The 19,990-nt window shown below is 38.8% G+C and overlaps 2 protein-coding genes across 3 annotated transcripts in view; one reads left to right on the top strand and one right to left on the bottom strand.

Moving 5' to 3' along the window:
* The window catches only part of nav1b (neuron navigator 1b), a 49,275-nt gene extending 38,899 nt beyond the window's left edge, over positions 1 to 10,376 (bottom strand). Inside the window, exons 1-4 of the mRNA XM_078798778.1 lie at positions 10,044 to 10,376; positions 7,416 to 7,531; positions 806 to 1,467; positions 644 to 732 (exon numbers count right to left, since the gene is read on the bottom strand). Coding sequence (XP_078654904.1) covers positions 644 to 732; positions 806 to 1,407 — 691 coding nt within the window. The 5' untranslated portion in view covers positions 1,408 to 1,467; positions 7,416 to 7,531; positions 10,044 to 10,376. The remainder of the gene's footprint in view (positions 1 to 643; positions 733 to 805; positions 1,468 to 7,415; positions 7,532 to 10,043) is intronic.
* A 1,435-nt stretch (positions 10,377 to 11,811) lies between these two features.
* csrp1b (cysteine and glycine-rich protein 1b) lies at positions 11,812 to 18,095 on the top strand. 2 transcript variants are annotated; one of them, XM_058055583.2, is made up of 6 exons: positions 11,812 to 11,848; positions 13,905 to 14,014; positions 14,357 to 14,525; positions 15,742 to 15,871; positions 16,412 to 16,505; positions 17,513 to 18,095. In XM_058055583.2, exons 2-6 carry the CDS (start codon positions 13,906 to 13,908, stop codon positions 17,587 to 17,589), a joined length of 579 nt encoding a protein of 192 aa, XP_057911566.2. In that variant the 5' UTR covers positions 11,812 to 11,848; position 13,905; the 3' UTR covers positions 17,590 to 18,095. The 2 variants fall into 2 exon arrangements, with proteins under 2 accessions (XP_057911566.2, XP_057911565.2); XM_058055582.2 differs by lacking the exon at positions 11,812 to 11,848 and adding an exon at positions 13,393 to 13,519.
* Positions 18,096 to 19,990: the final 1,895 nt, after the last annotated feature.

Here is a 19,990-nt window from a genome sequence, read left to right as displayed (position 1 = left end):
ATCCCTAAACCATGCAAGCATCCCCCATAACTAAATAATCTAAATGTGTATCTTTGATTCCCCTCTTCCGAGCATGGCGATGTTCAAGTTTCTCAACATAAAATATGCACATGCCAGGAAATATCGTGCACGCATTCATTTTTGTGTGTTATTCTCAATGGCAAAGAAATCGAGTTTATTTTGCAGTCTTTGCAGCACAAAAAAAGGACTTAAACTACATCTCAGAGGCCCTCAAGAGACAAGGAACTATGCAGCGCTGACAGATGAGTGAGTGGAGAGCAGCGTTCGGTGCGTGTTAGCACTCAGGGAAATGGTGATGCATATAACAGGTGGAGGCCCTGCACAGTAGCTTGAAGCTTTTATTGCCGGGTTGCCAGTTGTTCTCTCACAACAGTCCAGTGACAACACGCAGCATCATGTGACTTTCTAACGCAGCTGGAAAGGGAAACCCGTTGAACTTGTGGAAATATATATCTTCAAGTTGTTGATGCTAAGTTGTTAAATGCTCTGAAATTAATTATTGTTAGTCGTTACTGTTAATGATGTTGATGTTTCAGACATCAAACATGGTAGGTTACTTTTTGAAACTTCTACCAATCCCACTTAAACCATAATGTTTTATGATGCATGTTTAAGGACTCACTGAGATCATCACAGCAGACCTCCATGGAGTCAGAGGAACAGTCACTCAGGTCCTCCAGCGTGGCCTCTTGGTCATCCTGAGCCTTATACCTTCAATAAAGACACAACAAATAAAGAAAAATAGTGTATGATAAACAGGAGCTGATATGAACCGTTTCCTCACCTGAACCTGAAGGGAGCAACAGCTGCCATGTTCACTCGTCCTGGCTCACTGATCTTTGTTTTGGAAGCACCATGATCCTGGTTGGAGATGTTCCTCACCTCTGGTATGAAGCCCCCCATTCCATCCGAAGACACCATATTCCTGTTACGCCCTTTAGTATAAAGATGTCCCTTTCCATACTGTTGCCGGGACACGACTGCTTTTTCCGTGCTGTCGGCATTGTCAACGTTCCTCTGACGATATTTCCCAAAGGTCCAATTCTTGTTGGTGTTTCTTCTTAGTTGAAGATCTCGAAGGGCCCGCTGAGTTAGAGTACCTGTGTGAAGGTCCAACGTGTCTTTGGAACGTGGAGCTTCTCTCTTTGGAATACGAGGACTGCTGTACGCCGAGCTGGTTCCATCAGTTCGTTCCATCACTGCTGTGCTCCTTTGGGAATATAGGCTGGAATTTTGGTGTAGAAGATTCTTCAGAGTTGGATCTCTCAGAAGCAACTCTGTGGCACCTGATGACGCGGAGGATGAGGAACAGGAAGGAAGTCGTCTTGTGGGATTTGGGAGACTGTTGTTTTGCAGTTTGGGGTCCGTTTTGGAGAGGGGCATCATGCTTTGGTGGAGATGGTGACTATAAAGGACCGCTTCGACATGTCAGCCATCATCGCTTCACTGCAGAGACAAAATAACATGGATATATAAATGTAGGACATAATTAGCCTTCGAATGATTAGCATGTTGGCCACACAGTCAGGAGATCGGGAGGATCTGGGTTCGATTCTCTGCTTGAGTTTTCTCTGGATACTCAGGTTTCCTCCCAAATTCCAAAAACACGTGAAAAAGTGTTTGTCCCGTTCCTGATTTCTTTTGTTTTCACCCTTTCATATCATCAAACTGATTTAAATATTAGTCAATGACAACACAAAATGACCAGGGTTCAATTCCACCCTCGGCCATCTCTGTGTGGAGTTTGCATGTTCTCCCCGTGCATGCGTGGGTTTTCTCCGGGTTTGTTTGTTTGTCTATATGTGCCTTGTGATTGGCTGGCCACCAGTCCAGGATGTACCCCGCCTCTCGCTCAAACACAGCTGGGATAGGCTCCAGCACCCCCGCGACCCTCGTGCTTACTATGAATGTAACTTGGGTGGGTTTTTTTCCGGGTATTTCGGTTTCCTCCCACATTCCAAAAACATGCTAGGTTAATTCCAGATTCCAAATTGTCCATAGGTATGAATGTGAGTGTGAATGGTTGTTTGTCTAAATGTGCCCTGTGATTGGCTGGCGACCACTTTAGGGTGTACCCCGCCTCTAGCCCAAAGGCAGGTGGGATAGGCTCCAGCATAACTCCATGCTCTTAATGAGGATAAGCGGCATAGAAAATACATGGCTGGATAATTAGCCATATATAGTACTATGTCGGTGTAGATTGTTGGTTAAATTGGTTAAATCAAGGCAACTGGACTCTTTTTTTGGCATTTCAACTTTTTGTTTCAAAGGCTTCTAAAATATTACTGTGTGTCCGCCCTGGGGGTGTCTCCCCATTTGTTATTGTGAACCAGCGTGATTGGTGAATGACCGAATGTCCACGCTTCCCATTCTTTGAGAAAGAAATGTAAGGACATTGTTATCATCAGACAATAGAAGATGGTGCAAACCTCCTCCTCCATTTAGGGAGGGGCTTTCTAGCTTGACATAGAGGTGTGAAAGAAGCCATCTGTTGTGTCATATCGCTCTATTGGGTTAAACTTGAACAGTCATCTGTTAATTTGGGGACTAATATGACAGATTAAAGGCAGCCCTTATAGATTTTTATAAATAACTTGTACCATTTGAGGTGGGTCCAGTAATAATGTAATATACTGGGACAAAAATACCAACGTGAGATGAAAAGGACTATGATACAGTAATAATATAGAGTGAGGGTTTGCTCATTAATGGCAGCTGTGCATAGCAGGGCGGCTGAGCCACAGTCTGAATGCTTCTGACCGCAGACATGCTGACTGAATGGGACAATAAAAGACCGGGTACGGCGGAGAAGTGGAAATGATGGTTTTGAGTCGTCTTGATGTCTGCAAGCCAGACATTTTGTGATCAGAAAAGCTGATGAAATTGAAATAAATCTGAGTGAAGAATATTTTTACAACAGGAGTGTGTGAAATATTCTGCAAAAGGGACTGACATAGACTGACACCACTTGGCTCACACAGCAGGAGGATGGTCTCTTTCAGGCTGTGCCAATACAGCAGCCGGCCCCTCTTCAAAGACATAAAGTTGACCCCCCCCCCCCCCCCCCCACACACACACACACACACACGCACACGCACACAGACCTACTGATGACCAATACTGGACTATTTTCCAACAGCATGAACCAAACAATCCATCTAAGCATTCAATAAAACATCCATGCTTTAGGACCAAGTGACCAAAGAAAAACTACATAAGTCTAAGGAACCTTAAAAGAAGAGAGTTCCTGTTTTACAACATTAACATAAATACAAACAACATCAACAGTCCTCATAAGGAGACAGACAAAGCATGCAGACACTCATAACAGTCTCTCTCCAGAGAGATAAGCAACACTTATTGTTATGACAGCTTACAATAACACAATTTAGACCTGCATGTTGCAGATTCAGCAGATGGCACCTTAGTGACAAAAAACACAATGTTGTTGTTGAAAATTTGCTGCAAAATGTTGTTGCAAAAACATGCGTACATCATATTCCTTATACACTCGACCCTTGGCACTTCAAATTTTGTGGTTTTGCCCTATCAAGGTTTCTCAAAACATATATTAATTAATATATCATGCTGTAGTTCCAGTTATGCTTAAAATTTAAAACACTTATATGCTAGGACTACGTTTGTGTATGTGGAATCAAACTATGGAATGGATTGAGTAAGACCCTCAAACAATGCACAACAATGAGCCAATAAATAAAATAAAATAAAAATCTTAAACTGTATTACGGAAAGCAGGAAGTGAACAAATGTAACAGTTAATGAAAGTACCAGATGGAGGGGTAGGATTTAATAAGCTTTGCTTCTTCCTACTACTTTTGGACATGTGGAACTGTGAACTGATTATGGGATGCATTCAATTGTAATCTGATGCATGTTCAAATGAAATAAAACCATTACCATTACAAAAAAAAACAAAAAAACAGCAAAATACCATAAGTGTTACAAGTTACCATGAATGTAACCGTTACAAAACCATACATAAAACCATAGTTGTGTCCCATCACATGCAGTCATGAGATCTCTCTTTTTATATGTTGTATATCTTTAGAACGCACAGAAAAGAGAAAGACATATGCGTTTAGGATTGTCACTAATGTGCAAAATTTTAAAAAATGCATTTTTCCTTCAAGCATTTATGTATTAGTTATGTATTTTTACCTAAATTAAGCATTTTCAAGCTAAAAATTGCTAAATTTTAAGGCAAAAAAAATTTAATAATTTCACAATAGGCACAATAATCCCCATTAAAAACCCCTAATGAAAATTTGGGATATATACTGCTGCAGCCGTAACTCAGAGCAAGCTAAAATTCAACTCTGTCTCTCCGACATTGTGTGTGGATTATTTTATTGTATCGGAGCACAAATTAGTGACCTTTTAATTCTGCAAATTCTTACATGATTAGGACAAATAATTCTGTTAAACGATTCACTTGTGAAGACTTGGTCTGGTGTCCAGTCAGTCCTAATGCAACTGTGAACCACTACCACTGCCAGTCGTGAGTCCTGTAGTTGTCCTGGTATGCAGTCTAGCTAAGCTTAGTGTCTCTCTAATTATTTACACATAAAGCAGGCACTGGTCAGTGACATCACGTTTAGGTTTTTTCTTGGTGACATCATGTTTGGGTCCACCTCTTTGGGGCTTATCTTTAGTTGACTGATCAAACATGACCTTTACAGCAGACCAGCATTGAAGACTCAAAGCCTATAATAAAGCCTCACTGGAAAGACTTGCCACAGAAAGCATTTACTCTGCATGAAAGGAGTCAATTCCTAAATCTCAATAAAATATAAACGACCAAACCTAGCAGTCACAATATTGTATTGTGTATTCTTCTTTTTGGAATGGTTTGTAGCCAATAAGATGAAGTGAAGTGTCCTCTTATTAAATTTTGATGATCTCCTCCTCCTCCTCCTCCTGCTGCTCCAGTTTAGCAGAGAGAAGAGGAGTAGAATGGGTGTATTGCTATATATGCAATTCCATTTTCTCAAGACTTGATCCACTTTTTATATATAGCTACACACATTGCTCATTTCCTTTCCCCGCTGGCCTAAAGCTTTGTATTAGAGGAAGTCTGCGACACATGTGTTAGATCACACACACACACACACCCCATACGCACACACTTTTGACTTCAGACACAACAATGGTGCAATTTAACATTGTTGCAATACACAAAAAAACACATAAGAGACTACTGTATGTTTCAACTTTTGACCCTGAAGGGCTTTTATACTGAAAATATCATTAACAGAATTTACTATAAAGATACCCAAGTACATACTATATGTTGAGTTGTCACAATATTTACATTAAAACCTGCTATAATCAATGCAATGCTAGACCATGTAATGGAAGTTAAAAAAGGAACCTTTTAAAACCTGCATACTCAACACTCCACTGTTACTCTGTCATAAATTATTTCCTTTGGCCTGACGCATAATCAAACAGCGTTCCCAAAAAGGATCCCAAAAGGAAGTTTCAGCTGTACAGAATGTTGTTTTGTAATATTGCAAAGCAACCTGCAGATGTTGCTGTTATGCAAGCAGTGCAATATAAACATGGCATATAACCGATGTTTATAGCGCTTGCCAAATTTCCAACTCCAGTCCCTAGTTGGGGCTTTTTTCCATGTAAAATGTGTCATACTGTAAGTTAGAAATACCCGACAATGCAAATACAATATAATAAATATAACTCCCACTGTGAGAAAGACTCTATTGTTCAAATGTAGTCAGCTATCAAAGATGGTCCCCAGATGTTTCGCTCCATTCAAACATCACCGAGGGGGGGTGCTGTCAACAGCATGACTTCACTGATACGTGTGAACAGCCCAGTCCCATTGGGTCCCTGTCAAGTGATATGTACACGTACACACACACACACACACACACACACACACACACACACATTACAGAAGAAGTGGGAAAAACATCTTCATGCCGACAAAGTGTATCAAAGTATACAAAACTGTGGGGGGTAAAGTAAAGTTGGTAGTTACTTGGTGTGTACAATACATCTTTTTTTTCTGTTCGAGTCCCCTTTATTAGGTGTTTCAACACCAACCTCCAGGAGAGCGTCGACCATGCTCTGAAGGAGGCGCTGGACACTGATTTTGGGCAATGTGCATCCATTGTCAAGGTCATAAGGTGGTCTCTGTCAGATTGGTGTGACATCACAATGTGATGTAAACAAAGAATAACAGGAGCATAAAAGTGACTACTGGGGTGTTGCAGGGCTCTAATCATGTTCAAACCCATATTTAGAAAGTCATGATCATTTCTATGCTCTAACTATGAAAATATTTCACTTATTAATATTGAATCCTATTTTGCAGAAATTCAAATATCACAGTCAGGTCATTCATTTTCATTCAAGGGGGGGTGCTGGAGCCTATCCCAGCTGTCTTCAGATGAGGTACACCCTGGACTGGTCGCCAGCCAATCACAGGGCACATATAGACAAACAACCATTCACACTCACATTCATACCTATGGACAATTTGGAGTGGATAATTAACCTAGCTTTTTGTTTTTGGAATGTGGGAGGAAGCCGGAGTACCCACAGACAATGCAAACTCCACACAGAGAGATGGCCGAGGATGGAATTGAACTCGGTTCTCCTAGCTGTGAGGCCTGCGCGCTAACCACTCAAACACCGTGCAGCCCTGGAAGCAATTAACTGCAAGAAATTAGGGAATTGGCATTTGTGACATGTTTTTTTTCCTCCCAGGCTAACATTTGCAGCATTTCTTGAATGCTGAATCATATCAATAAATCCTGGGATGGCGGTGAGTAACAATAACAGTCACCTGGTGTAAGTAAAAAAAAAAAAAAAGTGTTGATGGCATGTGCATGAAGCATGATTCAGTCCTGTGTCTCGGGAATGCCAAATAGTGGAAAAGAGAGGGTGCCAAAGCACCAAAAACGGGAAGTGAACTATACCGTGCTTAGTGGAAATGTGCCTGCACCGACTAAAAATACCTTGGCTGCATTGTGAGGACACTCATGCCCATCATTAAAAAAACAGCTTGTTGTGCCCCTCTTTTGTGAAGACACCAATGCATGACTTTATCCCTGTCGAGAACACAACAGTGCAAACTATTGCGGTGAAAAGGGGTCTGGATCTCACACTGCTATGAGTCAGCAGACAATCCCTGACAATTAGTGAATACATGCATCCCACTGTGGGAAGCACAATAAAAGTGCATCATGGGACACGCGACAGGAATGTGCTTCCTTCTGCATCCAATTACACACACTGAAATAAAACCACATTGTTATCCAGATGTGAGACAGGAATATATCAGAAATTGTGAATAAAAAAAAAAAACATTTCAGTGAAGTTGCTGCACATCAAATGTAAAAACTTACCCTGGAAGATGTTAATAGTGGAGGTGCTTGTTAAGCATCATCTTGCATCATCAGTCCATGATTCAGGACAATATTCCAGTGTGCTTCCCAGCGAGATGGCACCGCCTTCACCAGCCCTGTGAAGCATACCAGTCTGTGTCAAAGCGGGGTGGGGTGCTCCCCTCCCTGCTTGCATAACAGCATCCTAGTGGCATCCTCCGACACGGTCAGTACCCCTAACTGCCAGCCTCATCTCTCCTCCTCTAAAGAGCTAAAACTGGAGCCTACACTTGATGAAAGGCTTTATAGCTGCTGTAGTTCTCACATGGTCCATCTGTCATACGGCCGCTTCTCTTTTGTCAGAACCACTCGACTGCACTGATTTGAACTGTCACGGCATGCTAGCAGTAGCTTGGACTGGACAACGCACTCGCTGGGAACAAATATAAACATGCATTGAGAAGATAATTTAATCATTTGTACTGTCAATTGTGCCTGTACAATTGTAATCAAATATTAATTCATAAATAATGCTGTTTTGTGGTTGATTATGGGCTATTATTCCCAAAATATGTAAATAATAATAACAGTAGTAATAATTACTGAACCCCCTGACCTCACTTCCTGTCCTCCTGCCATCCGGCACACACACAAGTCTTATTTCTCCGATTATACCTACTATATGGGTAATACCAGGGTAAATGTGATTACAGGGGTGTTATTTCATATCTATACGGGTGTAATAATGTTTAAAACAATTTTAGAAGGTTTTTCTATGCTCTAACTATGAAAATATTCAAATTACTATACAAATAAGAAATATTATTTAGCAGAAATTCTCTTATTAGGTGTGGAAACCAACTAGCCTTACCTTTTTGGAAAAAAGACAGCCATGAAAGATACATATTTTAAAATATACAGAATTTCAGTGAGAGCCATATCATATTTTTTTTAACACTTAATACAACAAAATATGTCAATTTTTAAGAAAGCCGAACAATTTTAGAATAAAATAAGTATCTGAATTTATTTTTTTATTAACATTGTTAGACTGAAGCTATCCAATAATATACGTATAATGACTATAATAAAATACTTTTTTACATTAATGTGACTTCCAGTGCTGCATGGTTTTGCCCTGTATTTCTTATCTTTTTTTTTCTTATCTCATTTCTATCTTTTCACCATCTTCTTTGTCAAAAGGGTTGGCTCTGAAAAATTAGCTTGCTCACGATTTGATTTAAAGGAGGCCAGTTTACTTTTTGACATTTCACTGACCTGGGTAGGCTACTGCATTATCCAATAATAACCGAGTTTTGAGGTTTGACCTGGAAAATATTGGAAGAACAGCTGGCACTGGCTCTGGCCACCCACATTGCGGTAGAAAATGGATGAGAAGATTGAAATGCATTATAAAATTTTATTTTTTTTAACTCTGATGTCTGTTTTACGTTAAAATGGCAGCAAAAACAAAATTATTTGTAATCATATTAAGACATGTCTGAGAGCTAGATGCGGTCATCAAAAGAGTTCCCTACCTCGGCTGTATACAGAAATATAAACAAAAAGAGGATGCTTTGTAGGATACAAATACAATAAAGATGGTCTACAACCATAATTTCTGTTAAGACATAAAATATAAACTTAATATACAGAACAAGGAAAACAATTTGGAGGTTAAGCATTGTTAAATCACCATGCCCGCCTCAAACAAGTGGTGCATGATGACCAAATTTAGCATTAAGCCATGAGCAACCCAACACCAGCAATGGTGTGAAGACTGGTGCCACCTTTTGTTGGACAGTCAAATATATGCACAGACAGCAATGTGAAATTTGAAATTAAATCATACACATACATGTGTTTGACCTTGACACATGGAACTCCTTATCTCCAATATGACATCCCTTGCATGGTGCTGAACAAAGCCACAAGTTAATACGAGATATGAGATAAAGATTTACACTACGGGTACAAAAAAGATGACGAGTGATGTTAAAGTTCCTCTTCCAATTCTTCTGATCATTATCATCCTATTGTCAACTGTGCATGTCACACCCCAGTGCTTGCACGGCCTACTTTAGCTAATGAGGCGAACACACACAAAAAAAAAAACACACACACACACACAAGGCAGGGTGTGTCTCCACAACATTCAGCATGTGACCTCTACTGTCTCATACATGCAACTGCATGTTAAAAAGAGACTGCCTGTCAAAGCCGCTCTGTATTCTTTATAAATAAATGAATGGTTTGCTTCTAGGTTAGCGCTACATAACAACAAAACACATTAGAAGCAAGCAGTATTATTAAATTTGGCTAATCATAAGAAAATAAAGTTGTGCAAGATGGAATAATAAATGTGGTATGTGTTCTCACTGAATAATTTAATATATTTTAAGTAAACAGTACTGTAGTTCAGTAAAATAATTACTGGCAATGATTACTCAGCAAACATGCACATATAAATGCATGCCCTTGAAAAGTGCAAAATGTAATTATTTTATTTTTATGTATTTTCCAAGTGGTCTGCTGATACTATGTCCATAATTACAGACTGCATTAGGATTACTTGCGTACCATTGGGATTATATGCACATCGGAAACTGTGGTTACCTCATTTAGCTAGTAGTCCCATCCTCAACTCACCTCTTCCTGCATGTAGAGGCATCCCGGTTCCCGTTCCAAGCAAGAGAGAAGCTGCTGAATCCCGCATCCCCGTCTGTGCCTGCTGCTTCTTATCACACTCAGCCTCCCATCTTCCTCCTATGGATTAATCCACTAAGCGACGTTACTCTCCACTCTCTCTCTCGGTTATGAGCACGTGTGCACAGACGAGCCACGACGGATGTCCACTCAGTCCACACGGCTCGAAAAACGAGAGGCGAGTGTTGTCCGAAAGGCTGGCTATAAATAGACTTGTCCAGTCCGTCATTGTGTCTTTGCATGATGCTTGAAGTGAGCAGGGTGGAAGACACAGAAGGAAGGCAGGCGGCATCACTCCTAGCAGGATCCTGGGGAATAAAGAACATGCATATTGGATTTACACCATAAACAATGAGACACTACAAGAATTTAAGATATAGGACTCTTATTCCTTTCGGTTTTCTCCACATATAGTACACAGAAAAGCCAGTTGTCCCAATACTTCTGCCTGTATAATGTATATTTTCTAACATGCAGCTACAAGCATCATTGTTTTAAATGTCACAGTTCCTGCGGTTAAATGCCAACAACGCCCTGAACTTTGTACAAGAATGGGGGTGGGGCTGTCACTCGGAATTATGACACTTATTTTAACCATAGGAAATTTGGTGAAGTCCTTCTATTTGTTCCATTCATTCATTCATTTTCTAACGCTGGAGCCTATCCCAGCTGTTTTCGGGCGAGAGGCGGGGTACACCCTGGACTGGTGGCCAGCCAATCACAGGGCACATATAGACAAACAACCATTCACACTCACATTCATACCTATGGACAATTTGGAGTCGCCAATTAACCTAGCATGTTTTTGGAATGTGGGAGGAAACCGGAGTACCCGCATGCCGAGAATGGGATTGAACCCTGGTCTTCTTGCTGTGAGGTCTGGGTGCTAACCACTCATCCACCGTGCCACCCCTATTCGTTCCATCAAACCTTTATTAAAATGTACAGCAGGGGTGTCAATGATGGGTCATTCGCGACCCACAGATCCTTTTTTATTGGTCTGCGGTACATTGTAGGAATAAGAAAAACAAATAAGAAATAAGAAATGAAACAAGAAAAAGAAGAAACTCGGAAGAAATGGAAGACAAAAGGCAGAATGTAAAGAGAAATGTAAACATCCAGACAGGAATGGATGACTGGGTGAAAATGATGTAATACAAAAGGTACACCTATGAGGGGCGCTGTAAACACAAACACATACACACATAAATCCATATACTAAGTATTAGGAGAATGTTGACTGGGATGAGTCAACAAAAGCTCAATTCTGGTCACGTGACGGCGCCCGGTTGGTGACATCATTGTTTTTGGAAAACAGTAGATTCACTTGTCTACACGGAAACGACAAGCCAATGTTTTTGGATTTTCCCATTCCGGAAGCTCAAAGAAATACCATTTCAAGGCACCTTGAACACCGTTTCCGTATATATATATTTTGTTTTGACAAAAACTTCCATAGAGGGAAAATCTGAAAACGTTTAGTTGTTTTGTCCATGTGGATAAGCAAACTGCTGCTTTAAAAAAAAATAAAAAATGTCATCAACCAGTCCCCGTCATGTGACCAGAAGTGAGCTTTGATGAGAAGCCAACATGACATCTTAATATTTCAACTGCATGACTCAACCCAGTCAAAAGTTCTCCTAATATTTTGGTGCCTTATACTCCAAAATGACTCACAGACGGAATTCCATTTTCCCGTAAGTTGAGACAAGCTTGGAAAACGGAAGACAACTGCTTCAACGCTACAGGTATGTGTGCCTTGTGTATTACATCGCTTTCACTCACTGACCCATTCCTGTCTGGATGCAACTGTTTTCCGATCCAGTATAAAATTCTAATTTGTTTCAACTCGCCAAAAAACCAAAACAGGAGTGTTTCCGTGTGAATCAGACTAACCGTTTCCTGTTTAAGGTCAGTTAGGATTAACAAAAATATTTCTATTTGGCAAATGCTGCAATTGCAAGAAAGGGAATATTGTAGTTTTTTTTATTACTTTCTTCAAAGTCAAAAGTTTCCATACACAATGATGACCGTCTTTAAACAATGACAGTGTACAAGATGATGACATGACTTTGGAAGTGTTTGAGTTGGAGGCCCATTTGTGCATGGATTTCATGGCCACACCTCAAACACACGACTTCCTTGTTTGGCATTATAAGGAAAAAACATCTGGTTTATCCTTGAGTGCAATTTCCAGATGCCATGCTTTTTTGGAAATGTGGCATTACAGATTCAATGGGACACACACTATCCAAAAAGTTTTGTCTCGTCAGACCACAGAGTATTTTCCCCAAAAGTGATCATCAAGATGTTTTCTGGCAAAATGTTGTTATTTTTGGTCAGCACTGGTTTTTATCTTGGCTGCACAGTGGACGAGTGGTTAGCGTGCAGACCTCACAGCTAGGAGACCCAAGTTGAATTCCACCCTTGGCCATCTCTGTGTGGAGTTTGCATGTTCTCCCCGTGCATGCGTGGGTTTTCTCCGGGTACTCCGGTTTCCTCCCACATTCCAAAAACATGCTAGGTTAATTGGCGACGCCAAATTGTCCATAGGTATGAATGTGAGTGTGAATGGTTGTTTGTCTATATGTGCCCTGTGATTGGCTGGCGACCCTCGTGAGGATAAGCGGTAGAAAATGAATGAATGGTTTTTATCTTGGAACTCTGCCATGCAGGCCGTTTTTGCCCAGTGTCTTTCTTATGGTGGAGTCATGAACACTGACCTTAACTGAGGCAAGTGATGCCTGCAGTTCTTTTGGATATTTTTTTGCGGGGTCTTTTGTGACCTCTTAGCTGTGCCGCTGCACTCTTGGGGTCATTTTGGTTGGCCGGCCACTAAAGGGAAGGTTCACCACTGTTCCATGTTTTCACCATTTGTGGGTAATGGCTCTCATTGTGGTTGGCTGGAGTCCCATAGCTTTAGAAATGGCTTTCTAGATCTCAATTAATCAGTTATGTTTTAACAGGGTGGCAATCACTTTTTCCACAGAGTTTTTTTTATAATTAATAATAATAAAAAAAAGAAGTAATAAAATAATAATTAATAAATAAAATAAATAATAATTATTATTATATAAATAAATAAAATAATACTAATAAAAATTTATAATAAAAATTATAATAAAACAAAAATAATAAAAAATTGTAATTTAAAATTCATTTCACATTCACTAATATTTAATTTTTTTAAATCTGAAACATTTGTATGCACAAAAAAAATCGTGAAGGTGGCAAAAACTTTTTCACACCACTGCTAATAAGATAAAAGACAGACAGACAGACACACCTCCATGTGACCTTCCTGACTCCTCCCACTGATCAGCTCAGTGTTCCCTCAGCTTCCCTCTCCGTTCTTCACTAACGGTGGACATCTTTAGTGAAAGTCAACTAGCACAGACTGCGGACCAGCATCGGTGCAGGTAGGAAGCTTCAGAAGTCAACTCAACTTTTTTTTTTTGAGTTTAGAGGTCCAGGTTTGTAGATAATAAATTCTAATAACATCTCGGAAAAAAAGAATGAAACAGATGGTTGCAGTTTAAGTTGTGTGTGTTTGTTTTAACATCAAACACAACATCAAAGTCAGGGAATGTGATTTTTACTAAGAACGATAAAGTCGATTACTGACAATGCTGAGCAGTTTCTCAAACATTCGAAGCGTTTTCTTACTTCCTGTTGTGGAATTCATTGGATATCATCCATTTTTTTTATACCGCTTATCCTTACGAGGGTCGCAAGCATGCTGGAGCCTATCCCAGCTTAGTCTCCGTTTAAAGACATAGTAACTGACAACCTGTATGCTCACAGGATGCCTCTGGGAGGAGGGAACAAATGCGGCTGCTGCCAGAAAAATGTCTACTTTGCCGAGGAAGTGCAGTGTGAAGGGAAGAGCTGGCATAAATCCTGCTTCCTGTGCAGTAAGTTAATCCACTCTGGTAGAATGACACGCCGCATAAACAAACCTAAAAAGTGTCAGGGGGGGGATTCTGGCATGTAGATAGGAGAGGGAGTGTCCGTAAACATCAGTGTTAACACATCTTAGTCCTTATATGGATGTTGCAGAAATGTGACGAAGGTTTGTGCTTCCTTACATGGAAAAGGAAAGTGCACACTGCACACACACCCACTCAAGCTTATGACACACTAGTATTTGGTTTTCTCTGAAATGTCACACAGTTTTAGGTAAGTTAAGCATCTGTAAAAAATGTGATAGACGGCAAAATATAATTTAAATTGTTTACACTGTTGTTCATTGGAAGTGGTGTGTAAAAAGAACCTGGACAGCACAACAGTGGCCGTTCATGTGGATGAGATCTACTGCAAGTCATGCTATGGCAAGAAGTATGGGCCAAAAGGCTACGGCTTTGGAGGAGGAGCGGGGACCCTCAGCATGGACACGGGAGTCGGACTCGGAATTAAACCCCAAGTGTAAGAAGAACACTTATTAAATTAATTGTGTAATTGTTATAATCCTCAACAAACAAGTAGGAGAGCCAAAATGAAAAAAAAGACAATAATATAATATCATTATTTGATAAGAAGTCGTAATTGTATGACAATTAGGTTGTTATGCTCTGAGAAAAGAAATTTTATTTTGCAGAAATTAATGAGGAAAAATATTTTATTATTCATATTTTTTTGTCCTAAAATGACTATTTTCAGATTTTATCTTTTTTTTCTTTGCAGTAGCCAAAATATTCCTTCAAAGAATCCTGACTGATTTATGAATTTTCTACCAATAAATGTTTATTATTATTATTATCGTCATTATTATCATTATCATCATCATCATCATCATTATTATTATCATTAAATCAAACCTGTAATTTGGTGTTTTTCATTATCATCATCATCATCATTATTATTATCATTATTATTATCATTAATATTATTATCATTAAATCAAACCTGTAATTTGGTGTGATAATGTTTTTCATTATCATTATCATCATCATTATTATTATTATTATTATTATTATTATCATCATTATCATTAGGATCATTATTATCATTATTATTATCATTATTATTATCATTATTATTATCATTATTATTATCATTATTATTATCATTATTATTATCATTATTATTATCATTAAATCAAACCTGTAATTTGGTGTGATAATGTTTTTCATTATCATTATCATCATTATCATTATTATTATCATTATCATCATTATCATCATCAATATTATCATTATTAATATTACCATTATTATTATTATTATTATTAAATCAAACCTGTAATTTGGTGTGATAATGTTTTTCATTATCATTATTATCATTATTATTATCATTATCATCATCAATATTATCATTATTAATATTACCATTATTATTATTATTATTAAACCAAACCTGTAATTTGGTGTGATAATGTTTTTCATTATCATTATTATCATTATTATTATCATTATCATCATCAATATTATCATTATTAATATTACCATTATTATTATTATTATTATTAAATCAAACCTGTAATTTGGTGTGATAATGTTTTTCCATTGTAGTAAGCAGAACAGCTAATGTCAAGCTTGACTCAACAGTGCCTCTGCTGGTTGCAGCCAAGTGGTGCACTCCATTTCTGCCTCAACGTTGTAGAAAATCTTCCATTCCTAAAGTTGTACTTTTTTTTTGACAGAGAATCTCCACACCGTCCTACAAATAACCCCAACACCTCCAAGTTCGCCAAGAAAGCCGGCGGCTCAGACGCTTGTCCTCGATGTGGCAAAACCGTGTACGCGGCCGAGAAGGTTATTGGAGGTGGCAATGTAAGGGAGATTTGGATGATTCTTAAAGGGGACCTACGATGCATTTTCCACTTTTGTGACTTAAGAATGTTGTTACGATGTTGTATTCTCGTGTTAAATGATGCCAATGCATCAGATAATGAGGTTTTCACATTAGGAAGTGAGCTGTAGATGTTTTGGAAGGAGTTTTTTCTAACACAGACTTCTACTGACACCAATGCAACTGTAGTTTGCCTGTACTCAGTAAATGCGGATCGATGTATCCGGAAGTCCTCGGGAGTATGACCAATCACAACAGAGTGGGCATAATTAGAGGAGCGCCGGAGGTGGAGTAAATTAACTGTTTGGGTCAGAAGCAAGAAGTCGCTGCAGAAAAAGGTGCCGAATCTGGAAGATCTAGAAAGCTTTCTGTGGGTGTATGTATCTGCTCTATAGGAGACCACAACCCAATACAAACCCTGAAGATTAGCATCATAGGTCCCCTTTAATGTTAAGACAAGAATGTAGAGAATTTGTCGAGGGTTTATTTCTTCACTGAGATTTATTTTGCTTTCTCTTTAGTCGTGGCACAAAGGTTGCTTCCGTTGTGCTAACTGCGGCAAAGGACTTGAGTCTACCACCCTGGCGGACAGAGATGGCGAGATCTACTGTAAAGGTATGAAAAGTCAGAGCGACGACGACTACTAGTACAAGATCGATAGCTGAAGCTCAGAGCTAAACGTCACATTCAAAGTACATAAACTCCAACAAATTGATTCTCGATGAGAAATACTGCATGTCAAAATGTCAAAGTAGTTAAGTGGCGTTCCGAGATGGCGAGATCTATTGTAAAGATATGAAAAGGCAGAGCTACTATGACAACTAGTGCAAGATCGATAGCTGAAGCTCAGAGCTAAATGTCACATTCAAAGTAAACTCCAACAAACTGATTATCGATGAGAAATATTGCATGTCAAAATGTCAAAGTAGTTAAGCGGCGTTCCGATTGATATTGATACGCTAACTTTGCTAACCTGAGGAACCTCACTCTGTTCAGTTTATACTATTTGCATAATTGTAAAACCGCAATCCCTCGTTTATTGTGGTTAATTGGTTCCATAATAAATACATTTCTGCAAAGTCAGATTCCTTATTTATAAATGGAATATTTCCGTAGTTAGAGCATACAAAACCTATTAACGATATTCTAAATAAGTTTTTTTAACATTATTAGAGCCATCTAGACATGAACTAACACCCCTATAGTTACCGTTACACTCGGTTTACCCAATATAGCAGAGATAATAAGAGTAAATAGGAATTTAAGGCATAAATAAGACTCATGTGTGTTGCAATAAATGTGTTCCCTATGGAACTGAGCTTCAGCCAGATAGGAAGTATCGGACGAGGTTCAGAGTTGAGTTTTAGCTTGTAGCGGGTTACTGCAGCTACAGTAACCTACAGTCATTTTGCCACTTTTATGCTTGAAAGTGCTTCAATATGCATATTTTTTAAACTAATATTAGACTAATATTAAACCATAAAACATCATAATACATGGTTGGGAAAGCAAACTGTGCCAACTGTGTTCCTGCAAAGTATTTAAAAGTATCAAAGTCTTTGTGTTATGTCTTCGCTAATGTTTTGAGCTCTCCTTCTTATTGTTTGTATGTGGGTATGCAGGTTGCTACGCCAAGAACTTTGGTCCCAAGGGATTTGGTTTTGGTCAAGGTGCAGGAGCTCTGGCTCACTCCCAGTGAAGCCTGGATCCACCTACCGGCTCCATTTTGTTCGTTTCATCACATGTTGAGCTTCTGTCCATCAACACGCATGCAGATCATCTTAATCGTGCTTTCAAGCTCATGTGTATTACATAGTATTCACCAGGGACTATTTACTAGACATAATAGCCTCATATATGTACTCTACCTTCAGCTACATCGTGAAAACATGCTCAAGTTTCAGCAAGGAACCTTTTTCTACAAGGCAATAAAATTTCTCAGCGAATAAAGGTTATATAAAGTAAATATTTTTCTAGAAATATACATTTTAAATTATGAAGTACACTAAAAAAAAATAGTGTGCCAGACAAATCCCATTTCAGTTGGCCAAAACAAAATAGGATAAGGTCAGCGTGTTTCACAACAAATAGTCCAGACCGCATACTTTACGGATTCGGACATTCCTGCTCCAGTCCTATTTGTCATAAAGCCTCGCATGCCAGATGTAATCTTAGTGACATGCAAAATAAATATCTAGCATCTGTGTCAGTGTCTGCAAGGTTTTATTTCAAGGGATGGAATCATTGTGTGCTGATCTTCTTTGGAATGATGCAGCAGATGAAAACTACATACCATATAGCATATATGTGTGTGTTGATTTATTTAACTTGCTCTATGTGTTTTCTCAATGGCGTAACTCAATCTTTTAATAACTTCTCATATCACTTAAAATGCAATTTATGTAGGAAGGCCCGATCTCCGTCCCAATAATCTGCACTGATTTATCTTTACACTGAAGTACTGCAGGGGTGCTCAAACTTTTTTCACCAAAAAGATGCTGGGGCCATTTTGATATTTTACATATTTTACTCTGTGCATGTGTGGGTTTTCTCCGGGTACTCCAGTTTCCTCCCACATTCCAAAAACATGCTAGGTTAATTGGAGATTCTAAATTGTCCACTGATTTGAACGTGAGTGTGAATGGTTGTTTGTCTATATGTGCATCTCGCCAAAAGTCAGCTGGGATAGGCTCCAGCATACCCCCCAAACTAAATTAGGATAAGTGGCATAAAAAATAAATGGAGTTTGTCAAAAAAAACAAACAAAAAAAACCCATTAAATCCTCATTTTACATTTTTTTTCTTGGAACGTTACCACTATTTAATGAGTATTATATAATTTATATTATAGAATTATATGTATAATTAATCATATTACCCATCCATTTTCTATGTCACGTATCTTCAATTTTATTAATTATATTAATATATATTAATATATTAATTATTAATTATTTATAATTTATTGGATTGATGAATTATATTTTTTAGAATGTGTCAAGTGCCATTTAAAAAAAAAACATCAACACTTTGGACACACCTGCTGTATTGTAAATGTTCAAGTCTAAATATTCATCATATCCAGTCTTCCTTTGTAAGTATTTATATATCCACTAGAGGGCAGCAGAGGGCCTTGACTTGGTATAATGGTGGAAGCTAATTTGAAACTAAAGCAGTAGCAGTGGTACTGCATAAACCCGATTACAAAACTTGAAGCAGAATAATGTGGATGTCTTTTTTTGTGCTTATGAGCTCTTATGTGTTGTCCATCATATTTTATAATGCTACATTATAGTACACATGTGGTCCATAAGAAAGGCTGCTGCTCTGTGACATCTATACAGTTAAAAGGCAGTTTCCTGGAGACACTCCAGCACATTCACACATGCATTAAGTTAATCCCTCTGCCCGCCATATATAATGTGGAATTTTAATCAGCTGCAATGACTCCTGCATTGTTAGTGATCCGGTCAGCCCCTGGAACTTCGCCTGACTACAGTATAGCCACAAAAATACAAAATGTGTCAGAAATGTTAGCCGCTGCTGCAAAAGAAGATAATTCAATTAAATAAATTTTCATTTGTCCCTTTTTTGTTGCCCTCCTGGGATATCGCCTAATCATTTGTGATGTTTTCGGTAGACAGCCGAATTCATGGTTCCATTCTTTACAGCCAGTTTTCCAGGTCCTAAAGCATTAAACTAGCCCCAGACCATCACACTACCACCACCATATTTTACTGTTATGATATTCTTCTTCTGAAAAGAGTATTTTCCCTGGGTCTGGGGGAGATTGAGATGAGCCTTAATATTCATTTTGTTCAGCAGTGGTTTTCGTCTTGGAACTCTGCCATGCAGGCCATTTTTGACCATGGAGGCAAGTGAGGTCTGATGGTCTTTTGTGGCCACTTGGATTAGTCGTTGCTGCAACCTTGCGGTCAGTTTGGTTAGCTGGCCACTCCTGGGAAAAGTTCACCACCATTCCATGTTTTTGCCATTTGTGGATAATGACTCTCACTGTGGTTTGCTGGAGTCCCAAAGCTTTAGACCCTTTTCCCAAACCAATTCTCCATTAATCTTGGTTTTAATGGAGAGTAGAGGAG

The sequence above is a fragment of the Doryrhamphus excisus genome, linkage group LG18, assembly GCF_037039965.1.
Source record: "Doryrhamphus excisus strain RoL-2023G ecotype Guam linkage group LG18, RoL_Dexc_Guam_v1.1, whole genome shotgun sequence".
In the NCBI taxonomy this organism is placed as follows: Eukaryota; Metazoa; Chordata; class Actinopteri; order Syngnathiformes; family Syngnathidae; genus Doryrhamphus; species Doryrhamphus excisus.
Note: the sequence above shows the minus strand (reverse complement) of the source record. Positions and strands in the feature narration are given on the sequence as shown.